At 38.1% G+C, this 20,078-nt stretch overlaps 2 protein-coding genes across 2 annotated transcripts in view; both read left to right on the top strand.

The window, feature by feature from the left end:
• Nucleotides 1-2,863, top strand: part of LOC122651471 (glycerol-3-phosphate dehydrogenase SDP6, mitochondrial-like) — a 34,704-nt gene extending 31,841 nt beyond the window's left edge. The window contains exon 8 of the transcript XR_006331462.1: nt 2,624-2,863. The gene's annotated coding sequence lies outside the window, so the exon portion shown is untranslated. The remainder of the gene's footprint in view (nt 1-2,623) is intronic.
• Nucleotides 2,864-10,524: 7,661 nt separating this feature from the next.
• LOC122651473 (zinc finger protein 593) lies at nt 10,525-19,082 on the top strand. The gene is made up of 3 exons (XM_043844868.1): nt 10,525-10,750; nt 10,871-10,933; nt 18,874-19,082. Exons 1-3 carry the CDS (start codon nt 10,557-10,559, stop codon nt 18,974-18,976), a joined length of 360 nt encoding a protein of 119 aa, XP_043700803.1. The 5' UTR covers nt 10,525-10,556; the 3' UTR covers nt 18,977-19,082.
• The last annotated feature ends 996 nt before the right edge of the window (nt 19,083-20,078 follow it).

Below are 20,078 nucleotides of genomic sequence, written 5' to 3'. Positions count from 1 at the left end.
AAATTTAAATTTAGATCCAAACTTGAGGGTGCTAGAATTGGACGGTGAATTAAGTCAGATTTTTGGTCATGGAAGCCAGGAAAGCTTAGCCCTTCTGACTAAAAGTGTGTCAATCTAGAACCGAAAGCTGCCGTTTGAAACGAATCGAACCAAACCGATTTAATAGTTTTGGTTTCAAAACCTGAAATCTTTCATCGATTCGGTTTCGTGATTGAAACCGTCAAACAAAACAGAAGTACCCATTTTCAAACCAAATAAATCATATTCTTTTTTAATGTTTTAATTAATGTGGATGATAAATTTGATTCCGTTTTAATGTTTGAAAAAAGTTTAGTGGATTATGACCACCAAACTACGGGTTCTTTTGTTGTAAAGATGTAAAAAGTTTGCCCAAATGCCTAAAATAGGGCCTAAACCGAATACAAATCGGGGTCAAACCGAATAAAACAAACCGTGTCGGTTCACTTCTGGTTTGAAAATAAATGTTCTTATTCGGTTTCTGTTCGTTTGGTTTCCACATTTTGTATCTTGAACCAAACCGATTGACACCCTTACTTCTGACAACAAGCAAGGACATGAGATCAGTGATGAGTAGAATATTGCAGATAGCCATGCCTGGGAAGTTTTCTTACTATATTACATTGGTTCAATTATCTCTGCTAGTGCCTACGTTTGATCATTTATATCTTTTAGCTGTTCCTGTTTCCTCTTTTATGCTATCGTAGCGTTTTTTTTTTTTCCTGGTTGTTTATAACAACCTTCATGCCTTGTAAATTTTCCATTCATTAGATACTACTGAATTCTGTTTTTCATGATTACCTCTTGATAGTTTTCCTGCTCTCTATCATTTATTCAAACCTTCATGTATGTGGTGGTTTAATCTTATATTGTGCATTTAATTTTACGTTGTTTATTATCTATTGTTAGGATCTTTTCCAGTTGAATTTCCTTCACCTTCTGACATTGAGTTTTGGAATTCCAGGGAAACCCTATTCTTTTTGCTGTGTATTTTCAATAATGAAGTACATTATAAATGTTCATGGTCTAGGGAATCCAAAAACTATCACTATATTCAATGTCATTTAAGACATTTTAGGCTAGGGCACGCCATCCGCCAAATGACCGTCGTCTTGTAATTGATGCCAGTCAGTAGTTCAATCTGCTTTCTTCTCGTCTTCACGCTCCACTCAGAATGGATACTGGACAAGAGCGGGGCTGGCTAGCCACCTAAACTTGGCACTTCAGTCTGTAGAGGCCCGGAGGTTTAGTGGAAGTCCGTAGAGGCCAGGAGTGGCATGTCTGGCGCGACCGGGAGGCGTTCTTTCTCCCTTATTTATTTTTTGTCTTGTATTTGCAAGTAGAATACGTACGAGATAGATGTCAGTTTCAGTTTTAGAGTTGAGAGTATGATTCTTTTATTTTCCTTTTAAATACAAGGTGTAACCAACGCAAGTGATAGATTGAAAATGAATTTTAACCAACGCAAGTAATAGATTGTAGATAATGAATTGTGGTTTGTTTTGGTTGCTGCCTGTGTGGTTTATTCAAAAGATCTCTAATTGATTAGGGGTGTATTGCATATATAAAGACCTTCTAAACTTCCTAAATTGACTCATAAAGGACTCTTAATCACCCTTTAAAATAAATAGATTTAAAACAGAACTCTTAAAAGCTATTACGTATCCTAATACAACTCAGTCACTTAATTTACTAATTTTGTATATATTTTTTTTCTCATATTCATGGTTTTTCGTGGGAAAATTTTTAGAAGCTGAAAAACCACCCTAAATTTTAATGCTTCCTTTGCAAACTTATTGTGGGCCTCATTCCTCTTAAGATTGTCTTATCTAGATTTTTGCAGTGTAAATGACTCATGCTTTGTTCCCACCAGGCTGAATCTTTCTAGCGTCAATATATCTCATGCGATTTCTCTAAGAGAATTTGGGCTCAGATCCCTTAGGTTTGAGAACTTAACTTATTTCAGACTCTTCTTTTGTGGATTTCCTGTCCAACATTATTATCAACCCTCAGTTATCTGTCTCTTGAGAAGCAATCCATCATTGGTAATATTGCCATCACCTGGTATTTTATCTGACAGACTAGAAACAGATGCATTTTCAACAAGAGAAACAGAATCAACCAGAATCATTTATTCATTCAGCTTATCTATTGTTGGGCAAATGACTAGGCTTTTTGAAATCTGGGTTGTGTTCTGATCATTTGGTTAATATTTCTCTGCCTTAAATCCATGGAGTTCTTGATTCATTCAGCTTATCTATTGTTGTCCAAATGACTAGGCTTTTTGAAATCTGGGTTGTGTTCTGATCATTTGGTTAATATTTCTCTGCCTTAATCAATGGAGTTCTTGATTCATTCAGCTTATCTATTGTTGCGCAAATGACTAGGCTTTTTGAACTCTAGGTTGTGTTCTGATCATTCGTTTAATATTTCTCTGCCTTAATCCATGGAGTTCTTGAATGTGCTTGATTCACTTCTGAAGACTGATTACCTCCTAATCATCACAAATGGGAGCCTCAATAAAAAATCAAAGGAAGCTGGTTGGGCATCTATTTTGTACTTCATGGAAGTATTATATGTGCTCACTTGCAATCTGGCTTTTCAGGATCAGCCCAAGAAACAGGACTTGAGCACTTAGACAGGGACTTTGTGGAGCAGTGTGTATAGGAGAAAGCGGGTAGAAGTGTGATCAGATGCAGAGTCTTTGATTAAAGCTCTTGAGAGAGATGATGGGGTCAGGTCGCCTCGGGGCATTTTTCCTCTTCTTTGTGATATTTACTTTTCTGCTAAGATAAACTCTCTTCGTTTTGTTACGAAGCGTAGGCAGCTGTTATTATTGCTCAATGGTTAGCTCTGAGAACTCGGATAGATAGGTCAAATCTAAAACTACTAAACTCTGAGGATTGTAATTTCTTTAACTTTTGTTTAATGACATTTTAGTTCTCTCTTAAACATAAATCACTGGTCATTTTCCATGGGTTACTATTTGGAAACTACCCTTTAAGACCAAAATTCTTCCCTTTTGTTTTCCTTGTAAATGTTTGCACAACATCCTTCCAACAAGTGAATTTGAAGTGATTCAATAAAGAATATTCAATCACATTGCCCTATGGGCGATCTTAATCCTGAATCAGTCGCCCTCTTTCAAAGAGATTCTGTGCAGCATCTTTCGTAAAACTAGGTGCATTAAGTTTTATTGGCTTCCACTTCAAGTAAAGAGGAAGAAACCTGGTTATTTAGAAAGCAAGAAACCAACTGGTTTTTTTACAGAAAAGATTCCTTTCTGAATAGGTGATTAGACAATTTAACCTATAGAATAGGGAATCTAAATCATGTTTTAAGATTGTTAATGCTGAAAACCACCATTTTAGTCTTATTGACACAAATGACAAATTTAATGTCCCTAGTCTTTAAGATGATTTGTATCGACATTTAACTCCTTGATGATGATTTCTATTATATAATCCATTAATAAACGATTACTCATTAGACAAAAAAAAAAAAAAAAAAAAATTTCTTCATAATTTGAGAGATTCTTGATTGACAATTTCGTGTGTTGAACGAACGAAACAAAAATAGAAGAGGGTAGTCACTGACCTTCCTGTTCCTAGCTGCATATTACAAGTACGGGAAGCCTGGAATCATCAATATGAGGGAACCCTCAAAATGAAGAACCGCTGGTAGTGTTTCTGCAAGAGCCTCCCCTTGTTGAGGTGTTGGTGTCTTGATTTTTGATGATGGACTGCTGCGTGGAGCCTCCCCTTTCGGTAAATTTCATGTATAGGGTTCCGCTATAAATCTGTAGCAAAAGTTCTTTCTTTGGATTGAAAATTTGAGAGAGGTGTGAGGAACGAGCGATTGTAACCCTATTCTCCATTGTTAGTGAAATAGATCTCATCTCACCATGGACATAGGCAACCTTGCCGAACCACGTAAATCTTTGTGCGCTTTGTGTGATTGTGTTTGCGATTTCCATTCTTCTCTGCATCGTGTTAGGTTTTACACCCCTCTTCTAGTCAAAATAGATTAGAAGGAGATGGACACAACTAGCTTTATGACATTCTAATGATTTTGTAAATTTCATTTTTGTGAGCTATGCTTTAACGGGATTCAAATCAAAATCAAATTCAATTTATTGAATTTAAATCGGATAATTAAAGTCAAATTCAAACAAGAAAACTGAAACCAAATAAAACTAGATAATAAAAAAAACGATTCATTAAAACCCGGAACTGATCTGTTTTCTAATTTGTCGGGCCAAGAGATTAATTTGTCCAAAAGTAGTATTCATTTTAGTAAAAATGTCCCCTCCACTCTTAGACTTTCTCTTACCTCTCTTGTGGGTATTAAGGAAATGTCTACTGATTCTGTGTACCTGGGTACTAATTTATTTCATGGCAGGTCCAAACAGAGGGAACTAGAGGGTGTTCTGGCTAGAATGCAAAGGAAGGTTGCATCTTGGAAAGCTAAACTTTTAACTTATGCTGGTCGTAGTGTACTTATTAAATCAGTGCTTGCTTCGACTCCGGCCTTCTTAATGAACTGCTTTCGTTTTCCTCTGCAAACTTGTCGTAAAATGGTTTCCCTGTGTCTCAATTTTTGGCTGGGGAATGGTAACGGATCGCAGAAAAAGGCCACACTTATTTCTTGGAATAAAATGTGCACTCCTAAAAGTCATGAGAGGCTTGGTTTTCGGAAGGTAGAACATCATAACACTGCCCTTTTGACGAAGTTGGGATGGAGACTGATCACTGAGCCTCAATCTTTATGGGCTCGATTACTTAAAGCTAAATATTTCCATAACCAATCTTTGTTCGATCCCTCAATCAGAAGACGAAAAGGATCATGGGTGTGGAATAGCATTTCACATGTTATACCTAATCTAGAAAAATTGGTGTTCAAAAATCTGGGCAATGGATCTTCTACTTATTTCTGGTATGATAAATGGATTCCCGACTTAACAGGTAACCTTTCTGCATTATCTCCTGCCCAATATCTTCTATTGACAAAACTAAGCTTGTTAAGTCATTTTTACTAGGTAATCTTTGGGATTCTAGCCTTCTTAATTCTTGCATCCCTCCATCTATATCTACCCGTATACAATCCATTGGTATTTCTGAATCTGATGACAAATGGTGGTGCATCAAATCTAAAAATGGCATCTTAACCACCAAATTAGCTACCCTCGAACTTCAATCACGTTGTACTAATGTTTCTGATGTTGATGTTATTTGGTGGAATTTCTTTTGGAAAATTCAGATTCACCCTAAATTTAAATTCTTTGTATGGCGTTTGTTAAATGTAGGAATTCCCACTAAGGCTACTCTCTCCAAATGGATCCAGATGGACTCCACATGTGCTCTTTGTGGAACTGGTGTTGAATCATCATGGCACTTGTTCTTTTCTTGTGATTGGGTCAAACACATATGGGCGGGAGGTCCTCTGGGGTTAAGAACTGATTTCATAGCCTTGAATGATATGAAATTTGCTTGCCTGTTCTTTTTTCTCCAATTCAAGTCAGATAAACATCTTCTCATTTGGTTTTTTAGTGTCTTTTTTATCACCTGTTACTTCATTTGGGCTGTTAGAAATAGGGTTGTAGTGTGTTTGGAAAAGCCGGACCCATTATGGGTTTTGAAAAATATTCAACTGTGGATCTCGGATTTGAACTTAACCCCCCACCTTTCCATCCTTGGTTGCAATGGATAACGTTGATACATTATCAATTTCTCTTTCTTCTTTTAAGTTACCCTTGCTTAACTTTCTTGTTTTAATCTGTGCAGGATACTCTAGAACTGGACTAACTACGGTTGGATAGTCATATTTCTTTTTGATTGATGGGAAACTAAAGTTTTTTTTATACAAGAACTATTCCACATTCCCTAGAATTAGTGGCCCTTCTTTTTGCTCTTCGGAGAGGGTGTGATCGTGCTGCCAGCATTGGGTTGAAGATAAAAGAAGTTTGGGTTGATCACAAGCTGATTACGGATACTCTTCCATCTCCAACCAAATGTTCATGGCCATGGTTTTTATTTAAGGACTTTTTGTATATTTCGGACCATGCCTAGGATGTACAGTTTTCGATGACTGGTGATAGGTTGTGTCTAACTATAGCTAGGAAATTGGCGAGGAATACGTGCTCGCAGATCATATCAAACACTGTATATTCACCTTATGTTTAATTACTTTTCTTTTGTTTTCACCAAAAAAAAAAAAAAAAAAACCGGAACTGATCCTTATTAAATGCAATGGTTATGGGAGCTGGTTTTGGGATCGATTATTAAAAGATATGGGTTTCTAATGAGACCAACAGAATCGAAAGCCCAATAAGGAACTGGATAGAATTGAAACAGTTCCAACCCATTTAACATGCTTAAATTGCTTATTTTTTGGGTTAGTTAATAAAATTTTCTTATTGACACCCTTAAGGTGTCAAATAATTTATAAATTTACAGAAAAAAATTATATAAAGAGTAAGTTGCAACAATAACCAAAACAAGGGCTATTCATTATGTTGTTAATTGTATTACCGAAAAAAAAATTGGTTTTGCACGACGATGGAATCCGCATGTCAAGAGACTCATGACACAAAATGGCGCGCCCCACCCACACTCATCTCCTCAAACCCTCTATTTATAGATTCGTTACTTAGCACCCCCATACGCTTGAATTAGTGCTGGGGTGTTGTGGAAAACCCTCCTTAATTGTTATTACTAAATACTAATTAAGATTTTCCACCCAAAAAAAATAAATAAAAAAATACTAATGAAGATTTGAGTAATTAAGATAAAGAGAATTAATTAAGGCTTCAAGTTCACGAATCACGTCTCACTCAAGAATTGGGGTTTTATAATTTCATATTGTTTTGAAGCTCAACTTGACGGTGCAATTTTGATTCAATTTATATGTTATTTGTTTCTTTACTACTTTGTTAATTGATAGGGGTAGAAGAATGCTGCCTAGTTGCGTGACCCTTGTACCAATGCGGGGGCCAATGAAGGGATGCATAAGGACATTGATCAAAGGGATTTTTCAATTTGTAGGGGGTGGGGTGGTCATTTCAAGGGGTTGTTTGAGCATAGGGGCCATACGATCAGATACTCAGATAGTGTTATTTTTTCTCTGAAATGAAAATATCACAATTTTCAATATGCATGCTCTTTTTTGTGAGTTGGAAAGATTGATGATATTGATGAGAGAGAGAAATGCTAAAGATTTAGATTTCCTTTATATCATTAGGATATAATTTTGGATTTGAATTTGATTTGATGTTGGTGAGGCTTCTTTTTTGTTTTTTTTTTTAAATTTGATGTAGAACTCCAAAGGGGGCAGTGTTGGACTGTTGGTGATTTGGATGAGTGAAGTTTTGGACTTTGATTTTTTTTATACTTAGGAATAAATATTCAATTATTTGTATGTTTTGGAATTTTGGAAATACTTGAGATTATAAGTATTTGAGACTTTGAGTTTACGAGTTTTTCTTAACCCCCCACCCCCCACCCCCCACCCCCCCCAACTAAAAAAAAAAAAAAAAAAAACCTTCAAGTGCTTTGAACTACTAAGAAACCGGATCTTGGTTTTGGGACCATCTAAAACAGGACTGGATTCTTGTTTCGAAACCATTAATTAGTAAATGGGACAAATTATCCAATAGAGTGAAGCTCTTTGGGTTCAAGTTTTTACTCTTTATTCTTGGATGCACCTACTCACTCTAATTGTTCCTGGGCATGGAATAGTCTTTTGAAAGGACATTCTCTTTTCCTTGGTGGCCTGCGGAGTAACGTTACGGATGGGTAAAATATTAACATTTACAGTGATGCTTGGATTCCAAGCATCCCAGGTGGGCGTATAGTATCCGCTCTCATTAATAATGGACCTAGGCTTGTGGCTGATCTCATCTATCCTTACTCCGCTCCCGTTTTTCCCCTTTAGAGGCCATCAATATTTTTTTAATTCTTCTCAATCCTCGGATTCAAGACAAAGGATGGTGGTGGGATTTTACAAAATCTGAGACATTTAGCGTCAAATTTGCCTATTTTGTTGCTTTTAATAATAAAATTGCAGGATCTTTTGAGAGCTCATCTTCTATTAATCTGTTGTGGTCAAGAATATGGAGTTTGGATATTTTACCCAAGCTTAAGATTTTTTTTCATGGCGTTGATGCTCTGATAGTTTTATAGTTTACAATGCCGTATCCGTTAGACACCTCTTGATACTTGATATTTACTCTACTTGTTGCTCTGAACCTGAAACTGTGTTGCATTTATTTGTACAGTGCCCATTTGTGACTTCTTGTTGGAGGGCCTCCCTTTACGCATTGATGTAGTGGATTCCATGGTTCATCCTTTTGTGATTGGATTTCTTTCTTACTTGATCATTTTTGCAACTCGACAGACACTAGAGATATTGTAATCATGTAGGCTTCGATACTATGGACTATTTGGAAAGCTCGCAACCATGCAATTTTTCATAGGTATGACCCTGATCTCCAACATACTATGTGCACTATGGCTGATTTGCACGATTCTTCTCAGGGAGGTAAAATTTTTGTCATTCCACTTGAAAACACGTTGGTTGACAATAATGTGGCCACGACTCTAGCTTCTTTGGGTGCTTTGAGTACTGAAATGTTAATGGAAGCCGAGTTGGATCCTTTGATGATGGATAGCAATGCGGTGGGAGCCTCGGAATCTCAAGGCCGGAGACATTGGTTGTGGAAGAGGATATGCAAGGAAATGGCAGACAAGATGAGTTTGAAGCACCTGCTAGGGCGGCCAGGGGTGAAGGTCTAAACCGGGCAGCTGCAATAATGGATGCTAGGAAGGATCCCCTTTTGGACAGAAATTCAACTTTGGCGACTCCCACCTCATTAAATTGCATGACTTTGGAAGGGAGTAATTTGGATTTTGCTCATAAAGAAAATCAAAGTCTTGACTCTTTGAACCAAAACTTGGAAAAGGTTACCCATGTGGCCCAGGTTGATATTAATTCTCTTACAGAGACTAATAACAACTTGGATATCTCTACACAATCAAGCTTGATTGACTGTGGGTCGGGTTATGACCAATCTGATCAAGAGGAGGTGCAAGGCGGGTGGACTCAGGTGTTGAGTCGAAAAAATTGTGATGGTTGTAGGAATGCTCCTCAAGGTGGTCGTGTGGGTTCCCATATGGTAACTCTAATTATTGGTAGAACTCAAAGTCAATGGAATGCAAATCTTGGTGTTAAGGTGGTGGACGCGGCGGTAGAAAAACATCAGGTTGAAAAGGAGTTTGGAGTGGGGTTGCAAAAAATTCCATCTTCCTTCTCAACAGAGGAGGAGGCTCTTTTGGCCCGTGTGGCTTTTGATCGGCCTAGTGCATATGCTGAGATCCCTCGACGATCAAATAGGATAAGGACCCCCTTGGTGCGCCTCACAGATCCCCTGTAGCCTTGTTTTATTATCTCTCTTGGGTGAGCGAGTAGCTTGTTGCCCTCGCCAATATGTTTTAGGACTGAATCCACTTTTCAAGCTTTAGCTTTCTTTGCCTTTAGTCTGTCTTTAAGTTTGTTTGCCTCCTTTTTAATCTTCAATAAAAAATTTTATTAAAAGATTAAAAAAATAAAAAAATTTTGCAGAAGATAGGCAAGCTGCCTATCGGTTTGATCAGATCTGTGCAGATTTACCCCTACCTACTGTTACCACTCTCCCCTACTGCCAGATTTGTACCATTTTATATTTACAGATGGTGCATGGTCTTTTTCCTGTCATGGTGGTGGTCGTGGAGTGGTAATAAGGAGTAGTACTGGGCGTTTCTTGGTTGCACAGATTATTGCTGGTTTTGGCCTTTCTCCTTTAGCTATGGAAGCTGAAGCTTTACGTTATAGTCTCCTACTTGCTCACCGTTTGGGCTTGCAACACTTGGTTGTTTTCTCTGATTGTCAAGCTTTAGTCGCAGCTTTACACTCATCTTCTAGGTCGGTCAACTGGGCTACATGATATCTAGTAGTGGATATAAAGTCTCTTGTTTGTCAATTTTCCTCTGTTTTGTTTCGTTATATTCCTCACAAACTTAATTCTGAAGCTCATTATTTTACTGTAAGAGTTTCGAATTTGTTTCTTTCTAATGTTTGGTGGTTAATCCCCCTTCTCTCTTTCTCTTGTACTTCCAGCTCTTCTCTAGAATTTTTTCTAGGGGACAGTTACGGGATTGGCCCCTTGGGATTCGAACAGGTAAGGAACCATCCCGATTGGATTTGGATAACTGGAATTGAATAGTATCCGGTTCAGTTTCGTTCTATACCTACTTCATCGTGAGACAAACTCTAACCGAACCGTTTTATCTGAACCGGATCAATAAAGAACCTTATATCACATTATCACCCTTATGGCATGCTTATCCTCCGATTTTGTCGTTGCAGAGATTTTGCTAGGGTTTAGCTGAACACAGTTGAGAGTCTGAGACTAGAGACTTCTCGAGTGAGAGACAATTACAGGAGAGAGAGAGAGAGAGAGGGAAATCCGAAATATCCTTAGCAACACTGCGCCAGAGGAAATCATGGGCGGAAAATGCCCTCACAGGAAGGTGAAGAAGAGAAGGCTCTCTCACAAATCTGCTCGCCGAACCAAGTTCCTCGTCAAAGGCGATGATGCGGTGTATGAAGAGCTTCAGAAGCCAGATGAGGAGAAGAAACCTTTGCCTGTCGATGAAGATCTCCCTGGGATGGGTCAGTTCTATTGTATGCACTGCGAGTAAGTACAGTTTCTTTAATTTTTTTTTTCTCCCTTCATAATAAAAAAACTGTCTCAGATTTTTATTATATGATGTCGGTTTTGTTTAATGGGTTGAATTTTTTCTCTCTTTTTTCTCAGTCGATACTTTTCAAGTGTCTCTGTAAGGGATGAGCACTTCAAAACAAAACGTCACAAGAAACGGTAACTTCTGTTCATTGTTATTGATATTATTGTGATCTTTTTCTCCCTTGTTTCCATTATGAACTGGGAATCCTATTGAGCTGTTTGGTTGAAAACCATGCTTTCAGTAAAAAGTTTCTAAAAATAAGTGTAAGATGAATAATTTGCATTTATGTAATTGGATCCGTCTCTTGGATAAGAAAGAAGTCCAGGAGAGTCATCCACTTGTTGATGTTGATTACCAGCGTTGGAGAAAGAAGGCTAATTTTCTAGCTTGCGGTTCTTGATAAATCAGATTTCTTGTTTGGTTTTGAACCAGTATTTGGTTCATTACTTTAGTGCATGGTTGGGATTAGTTTTAGGCTTTATACTTTATTATTTAATTATTTGATGTCTTATTGTACAGTTGGGAAACTCTTAACTATCATTTCACACCTTTTTAAATTCTGTTTTGAAGAGTTTTCTAGTCTTGGAAGAACTCCATTTTAGCTTACTGTAGGAGTTCTTATTTGTTTTCAATTCTTTTTTAGTTTTAGACAAAGGATGATTCCTACTGTTCAAGAGTAATTCTAGGACCAATTTGACTCTACTAGTCTACTTATCATCAGCCTTATATATACAAGGGATGTTAGCAGCTTCCCCCTGTTGCAGATAAGTCTCCTAATGGGCTTATTTTATTGAAAATAAGCTTTGGGTTAGGTTATGTAGGTGTTGGGCTTTTGATTGCATGGGTTTACTTTGTAATTGGCCAATTTAATAAGCCTAAAATATGGGTAGAAAATAGTAAAACGGGATTTACTTCATTAGTATAGTTGGAGTCCTGTTTTGAGTCTGTTTTCTTTATTATTTCATTTTCCTAGTCAATTTAGGATACCTTATTCATTAAGGATTGGGTTAAGCCTCCTTTACAAACTAGTCTTCTTCTATACTAGTTTGTAAGGGAGGCCAGCATTGGACACAAATTTGAATGATAGAAAAGTTTGCTTATGCAATGTTGAAATCCTGAGATGGGATAGGTGAGAGACCCATTCCTTTCCCCCATCCCCTTCCATCGGTTCTTGATTCCAAACCCTAGTTCAATCAAATCGAGTTCAAGAGTTCTACAACCTACTATGATTTCTTTTCAACAGATTGCTACAACGATTTTTTGAAAATTATTGCATCAAAATCATTGCTGCCTGGGTATATCTCCAACAACCAAATCAGCATGAGCAATCCAAACATCGATATAGAAGAATCTACCAGGATTTTCTCAAAACCCTAATTATTGCTCGATCTTAGTTTTTCTTGTTCTCATCGGTTTCTTCTATTTGGGAGTTCAACTTAATTCATCAAGAGATCATTCTCTTGGACGAAAGTGTTGGTGAAGAGCTTCTTGTCCCCAACTCAAATTCAGCAAGAGGATTTGAAGTTTTTGACCCCCTCTATTCTTCTTTCCCAAGGTTCGAAAACTTGGGTCCCGGTGCCAACTCAGACCCTTGAAAAACCGAGTCGAGTTGAGTCGAGATCTCGCCGAGTTGTTGCACTTTTTTTTTTCCTCGACTCGAAGCCTCATCTCGGTGGGTTTTAGACCTAGTTTGGGTCTGAAACTTGGTATTCAACCTATTTTAGGCCATTTAAACATAATAACACTATCAGATTTTGCAAAAACTAAGTCCAAATAGGAGTTTCAGTTAGTAGGAAAGCGGGACAGACACTTATGTTAGAAACCAAGACAGACACAGGACAAACACACTTATTTATGCCTAATATCATTTAAGTAAATGATATTGCATTTACTTAAGATATTATTCATAAATAAGCAAATACCCCCTATTTGAATCCAATAAAAATAGTTAAAAAATCAAATTCCAAAAGAAAAAAAAGTCAACCCCCAGTTCAAGAACAAAAACTAGATTTTCGGCGGTAGGTGCAATTTTCAAACTTTCTAACGCAACTGGATTTTGACAGCATTCGTGCACACCGAATTAAGTTTGACCGGTACATAACTCTTTCAATATAAATCATATTTTAGCAATCTTGGACTTGTTGGAAAGCTTTTTTTGAAAGCTTTCCAACAAGTCCAAGATTGCTAAAATCTGATTTATGTTGAAAGAGTTATGTACCGGTCAAACTTAATTTGGTATGTGCGAATGCTGTCAAAATCGCTCTGAATGGAAATAATTTTTTGGACATCAAAACAAATGAATATTTTACCGCACTTTTGGTTTTTAGCAATGTTTTACCATAATAAGATTTATGGAATTTTTAGATTTGAGAAAAACCCCAGCATTAGAAAGTTGAAAATTGCACCTACCACCGAAAATCCAATTTTTGTTCTTGAACTGGGGGGCTGACTTTTTTTCCTTTTGGAATTTGATTTTTTAACTATTTTTATTGGATTCAAATGGGGGGTATTTTCTTATTTATGAATAATATCTTAAGTAAATGATATTAGGCATGAATAAGTGTCTGTCTTGTCTGTCTTGGTTCCTGGCATAGATTCCTGGCATAGATAGGTGTCTGTATACCAAGAATTTCCAGCAAGATCTCGAGATCTGGCACTCATGTAAAGGACCTAGATGGGCATTTTCCTATGTCAAACCGAGATCTCGGAATCTCGGAGAGATCTCGTCGAGAAAATGCACTTTTGGAATGCGTATGTGATCTCGACTTGAGATTTTGAAAAACCGAGAAACTTGGCGAGATCTTGAACCTTGTTCTTTCCTTGGCATCTTAGAACTCTGGTGACTAAATTTTTTGATCATGGGAAAATTGGAGACAACGCTGGTTTCAACAAGGAATGTGATCTAGACATTATGCAAGGTTACGGGTGGCATTTCCATGGTTACACCCCGTAATACCATTTCACAAGTATTTTCCATGTTTGTTGGTCTGTCATTATACTTTGTATATTAGCACAAGAAGCTTCAGTCCATAAGAACGAGGATATTGCTTTGTTTCCATTTAATCCTAGTGGAGAACCGACGTCACTTGATGGAGGGCTGGATTCGGGAACAAATTACTTTCAACCAAGGGAGTATAATGCAAGCCCAGGTTGCATCTTGAAGACCCTAGCCAACTCCATTGTGAGGATACCTGAAATTGTGCTACAAGTGACGGCTAGTGCAAGGACAAAAATGTAACTTGGATAGTGAAGGGTAGAGTGACTTCTCTTTGAGGATGAAAATCAATTCCATCGATGGCCTACAACTCTTCCAGGATGTAGGTGAAGAATAAAACTCCTCTTCTAAGAAGTAGAGAAACTTCTTCAAGGGTTTCTAAGTTGAACTCTTCTAGCCTTAAAGGGGAGAACTCATCATGGTTCTAAGAAATGCTCAAAGCAATTTTCATTCATCGAATTCAATCTATTACAAACAAGATAGGTAGGACTTTTATGGGCAAAACAAAAGAAACCCTAAAAGTTCTTACAATATCTCAACCGTTGAACTACATTGATTTTCAAGGGTTGAGATTGCATGCTTAATTCCCCCCCCCCAAAAAAAAAAGAAGACAAATAAATGAAAGTAAATTCCAAGACATAAGGGACTGCTCCAATGTGCCTTGATGCAAGCTCTAAGGTTGAAGCGGGTGTCCCAAATGAAAAAGACTTTAGAAGATGCTTGTTGTTGCCCAAGAGAGTTCATGGGAGAAAGTGAGCTTTATGGGCAAATGTGGACACACAAGGAAGATGAAGGTCATGGACGAGTTGGACTACACATATTCAGTATAAAAGACATAACTCCTTCGTTACAACTCGGAATGACTTCATTATAAAGCCATTTTAAAGAAGACTCAAAGGGCTATAACTCTTATGTTTTCTATTTTTTCAAATTCTCAATGTAGATAACCTGGGATTTCCTTTGAAGTGGAAACGTGTGCACAGGTATAATCCGGGACTTAGGATGGAAGTACTAACCTCAAATCCTCAATTAAGTGCTCAAAGAACCTTTTTCTCAATTAACTGAGGTTAGTACTTCAATCCTAAGTCCAAGATTAAATTACAATATGTAAAATAAAATTGATCGTACAAGAGGGAGAAGTTGGGGTTTGATTTTTCCGCTGTGGAAAGATTCAGTCCGTTCACGGGAGATTGTTTGTAACTCCATGTAGACATAGAATTTCGATGTGAATTTTTTAGGGAACGTGAATAACAGATAGAGGAATGTCTCTGCCAATTTTGGGCTCAAAACTCATTCGTTTGATAAGGTAGAAAATACTAGAACTCAGACTAATGTATTAGGCATCACAGACAACCCGATTTTGGGAAAATTAGAACTAGACTTATACATAGAATTTTAATGAGAAATTTGGTGGGTATGATCCTTATTGAATGTATTTTCAGGACAATGTGGAAGTTCAGTTTCTGATATCACCTTGTCGTTGTGTACAGAAACATACTGATTCTGAGCACTGAGTTTTGGGGGATTAGGGACCCAACTTAGGAGTTTATTCAGAGTCTAAATTTTGTTTATGGATATTAGTTTTATGTATCTAGTTTCATTCTGGACAGTTTGGAGGTATTTTGGATTCGGGAACTATTCATTTCATATGTAATAATTTCTATGCACAGAAACTGGCAAAATCTGTGTAAGCCTGAAAAAGTTGGAACTATTTTGGATGCCGAAGGAGGTGTTTCTGTACTATTTTTGTTCGACGTGCAGAATCTGTACTTCGAAGTTGCAGCATGTGAAAGGGGACTTAGATGAGGGATTTTGGCTCTGGTTTTTGGAAGAAATTTATGATGCAAGGTTATGTTGATTTTCTATAAATTTGTTAATCATAGGATTTGGGTGAGAGGATGAAACCCTAGGATTTTTGAACTGGTACGATAGAATCTATCAGCAGGATTTTGCAGGAAAAGTAAAGGACTTTTAGAGGGGGAAAACGTATTTAGATTATAAATTATATTAGGGAATGTACTAAGGTTGGCTACATGTATGTGTATATAGGTAGCTGAGGTTGTTGTACCTTGGACGGTAACTGAAGCATTACTTGGAGCAACCTTGAGGCAGGATAATGTAGTCCTAGATAGGTAGGAGACCCACTAGGAGCCAAGTAGATCAAACCCTCACAAAGGTGCTGGCTGATTGGGGCAGATTGGGGTATTTTAGGTCAAATCTAGGGTTAGGTTTATGAGAATAGGGTTAAATCTTATATGGTTTTAATGGGCAGATATAGGAGAAGCTAATAGGGTAGGTTTGAACAAGGTTTAAACAAAATTTAAAAAGTACAGAAATTAGGGTTAGGGTTTTGGGTTTTAGAATTTAGGTTGAAACTAGGGTTTAAACTTGGAATTAGAGCAAGGGGCTAAGGTCGAGTGCTTGGGGCAATGGGAAGGGTACTCGGCTGTAATATGGTGTAATTCTGATGGCTGAATTAGGTAATACAGAATTTAGGGGTTTTTTGGGTTCTACAGGGACAAGGCAAATTAGGGTTTGAGTGGTTGGGTGGTGCTGCAAGTTAGGTCGAGTGGAGGAGGAGATGAGAGGGGGCTGTAGTTGAAATTTGGTTGAGATTGGATGGAGGAATAAGGCTGGAAAGGATTTAGAACAATTAGGGTTTAGGGGGATCAATGGGTTTTTAATGGAGGAGACAATGTGGATCGATTAGGGCAGGTGGGGCTTGGGTTGGAGGATTAAGAAGAAGAGGGGAATGCTGAACTAGTAAATAACTTACTGGTTTAAGGAGTTCTTCAATGGCGGTAACCTTGAAGACAGCTTTGAAGATGAACCTCCCGATCTACAAGATGCAAGGAGTCATTGGAGATCCACCAGCCCTTCAACCTTGATATGACTCACAAGGGGGTCTTGATATGACTCACTAGACAATCTCAAAAGAGAGAAACAGCAGCAACAGTAGCCAACAGCAAGGAAACGATTTTTTCAAAACTTTAATTGGTGGGGGAGCCTCTCCCACGATTTCTATTAATAAGGGCCAAAGGGTCACAATCCTAATACAATTTAAAATCCTCTTTCTTCCAAAATCGTGGAAGGAGTGTGACTTAATGAAATAACTCAAAGTTAAAAATCCTAACTACCCCTATTAACTTAAAACACTTAAAACTCTTAAATTAAGAAGATTCCTCATCAACCAATAGGATATAAGATCCTAATAGCCAATAGGAACACTTCACTTAAATTAGACCAACTTAAATTGAACCAATTGGATGCAACCAATTTGAACCGGTTCAATTAAAGACATAAAAATAAAACTAAGTAGAGAACGGAAATAAAACTAAGTATAAACTAAGGCAATAAAACTAAGTATAAACTAAGGCTCCTACTAAAACCCCATGATCAGGGGGGGCTTCTTCAGCTCATGGAGGCTTGGATTTGCATCACGGGACTATAGTTGTCACGACGCCTAGGTGAACCAAGGCGGTCGAGATGGGGGAGAAATTAAGGCACCTAGGCGACCAAGGTGCCAATCCAAGCAAAGCCGCCTGGACGTCTAGGTGATGTCTTTACAACTACGGGTGGGATGGGGCGGGGAAGGGGGTGGGTGCACACACACACACACACAGTTTTGCAGCGATGAGACTCACGTCTGTCTAATCATAAAAAAGGGAGTTTAGATTTCTCAGGCTGTGTTTGTTTCCATGTAGAAATCACATCACATAAAAGGAAAAGGAGAAATTTTTCCTCCCCCATGGGAGAACGAAAACCCATGATCTGAACATCATTATTACTCCCTCTCTACTAGTTGAAGGTTTGTAAGTCCCTTCCCTCATTTATGACACCCATCCCACCTCCATTAATGCCTAAGGTGAAGGAAATACCTCCTTCACTGTGGGTGAAGGGAATCCGCCCCTGAAGGAAAATTTTCAGATAAAATCTGTGTGAAAAATAAAAATAAAATTTTACTCGACTCTTTTTCTATGTTGTTGTAACCTGGAAACCAACAAAGCCTTAGGAAAATCAATTTTTGCACATACGCATGCATAGCAGCTTTATCTCATAAATTTTGGCTGACTTGTGTACCCTTATCACTTTAGCTTGCCTTAAAAAAAATTAATATGGGAAAAGTCTCTGAGCTGGCAACATAGGCTATTTCAGCACCCTCTCTCTATCTCTATCCTGAGACACACTCTCCTTTCCGCCCCTTTGGCTGGCTGCCCACCCCGCTAGCTTAGAGAACACTGCCGTTGATAATATTGCAAATATAGGGGTCTGTGGATGGCATGCTCAGATAACTTCACATTTTGGGTCACTTGTAAGGATGTCATGTTCAGTTTTGGCCATTCATTTTAAAGGAACTTTTTTTTTTTTTAATTTTGTATATGCGGATGCTCAGCGTTACTTGTTGTTTGGCAGTGAATATTCCCCCCCCTAAACCGACACTGTTAAACTTTAATTTGTCACATAAAAAATGGAGAAATAAAATTCCTTTGCCAACCTTCCAAATGTTTTACTAATCATTGAATTTAGTTATATCTCTATGTTAGAAACATAGCTTAAAAGACTAGTAGAAGTATAGTAGCAGGATATTTAATGGGTTACTGTTGTGTTGCTTATGTTAGTCACCCATGCGTCCCTGCCTTTATCTTGGTCTTGGATTGCTAGAAATCAAGAGTTATTTCTTCCTTGTAGTGCCTGTGTATGTATCTGCATCTAGGCATCGTAGCTGTTGGGCTGAAGTTCATCATATGAGGAGATGGTGTCAAACTTGTGGGACCATTTTGAGCAGCCACAGCAGCTGCCACATGTCATATAACAGGCCGTTAAACAATTTTTATTCCTTTTTTACGAAGCAGACGAAGATTTTTAGTGACTTCTTAAGCAAGGGCAGTAATCTTTTTGAAACCCTCCCCCCCTCCCAAATTATCTAGATAGTCTGGCACACTATCATTGTCACCTTGTCTAAAAGAGCATAGACATCATATCTTGCTTACTGAACCAATTATGCAGTACTCCCTGAAATCTTTAACAGTAAATTCCTTACCTCATTGATTAGTAAGTACATTTGCATTGATCACGCAGGCTGAAACTGATGATGGGACCTGCACCACATACCCAACTAGATGCAGACTTAGCTGCTGGAATGGGAATGCCGGACAATGGTCCAAAGCTGATGTCGATGTGAGCGACTTAATTTTGGTTGTTTTGGAATTTCAAGATATTTGGCCATTGTAGTATCCTTTTGTGCACTTTACAATGCTTGATAATGGTCCTGTGATGGTTCCTTGGATTGATCACTAGCCCTGTTTTTTGCACTCACCATCGTATGTGGTGTTCTGATTGTGATTTCAAATTTTCCTTAACACTGAACATACAAAACTGTGCTTTACATCGCTGGACTGGACTGCTCTGAACCTCATTTTTCTGCTTGCTCTCAGATACTAATCCCCACTTGTGCCATTTTAAGTTTTTAACGCACTCATCAGATTGGGAGCCATGGCTTTCATTGCTTTTCTTCCGTCATTCATAGACTGAACAGATATGGAATAATCTAAGCTTGAAACAGAGAAGATGGATAAATACTGGAAAACAATTGCTTCTCCTGTGGGGGACCTAAAGAAAATACTATCTGAGGGCATTTCCTATAATAATGCCTACTCAACCTGAGAAATGCGCCCATATGCTTCTTCGGTTCTTCCTCTCATGTGTTAAAGTTGGGGCCACAGCAAGGTGACCCAATCACTAATACATCACTTACCAAAAACTACTAATTGGTCATTGCACGAGTTCAGAAGTACAACTAAAAAAAAGAAAAAAGGAGAGTAGAGAATTTCTTAATTTACGGGTTCTGTTCTTTTGATTAAAGGTTAGTGCATCATCCTCCAATGAAGGGGAAATAGGATTGGTGGCTAATCACTCCAAAAAGTCCAAAATAGCTGCCGTGAGGGAAGTCAGGAGTCGGGACTCAAATATGTGCCATTCATTTTTTGTGAGCTGGTGACCATCGTCAGAAATCCTTGGTGATCACCATCACCTTCCTTGAATATAAGAAAGAAGAGGGGGCCCATGAACTGCCACACAACCATGCCACTTCTTTTAACATATTTTGATGAAACAAGCACCGGAACCACCATCACAAATTGCTACTACTACGCTTGTGGGTGCCTCAACCCTTCCCCTCTCCCCTCCCTCCCTCCCTCTCTTTCTCTCTGGCACGTGTGCCTATGCTAAAGTGTTACTTTAATTTGATTTATGCATGTATTGGGTCAATTCGAGGTTAAACTGTT

The sequence above is a fragment of the Telopea speciosissima genome, chromosome 2 (assembly GCF_018873765.1).
Source record: "Telopea speciosissima isolate NSW1024214 ecotype Mountain lineage chromosome 2, Tspe_v1, whole genome shotgun sequence".
Classification (NCBI taxonomy): domain Eukaryota; kingdom Viridiplantae; phylum Streptophyta; class Magnoliopsida; order Proteales; family Proteaceae; genus Telopea; species Telopea speciosissima.
This window is presented reverse-complemented; position numbering and strand designations above follow the sequence as displayed.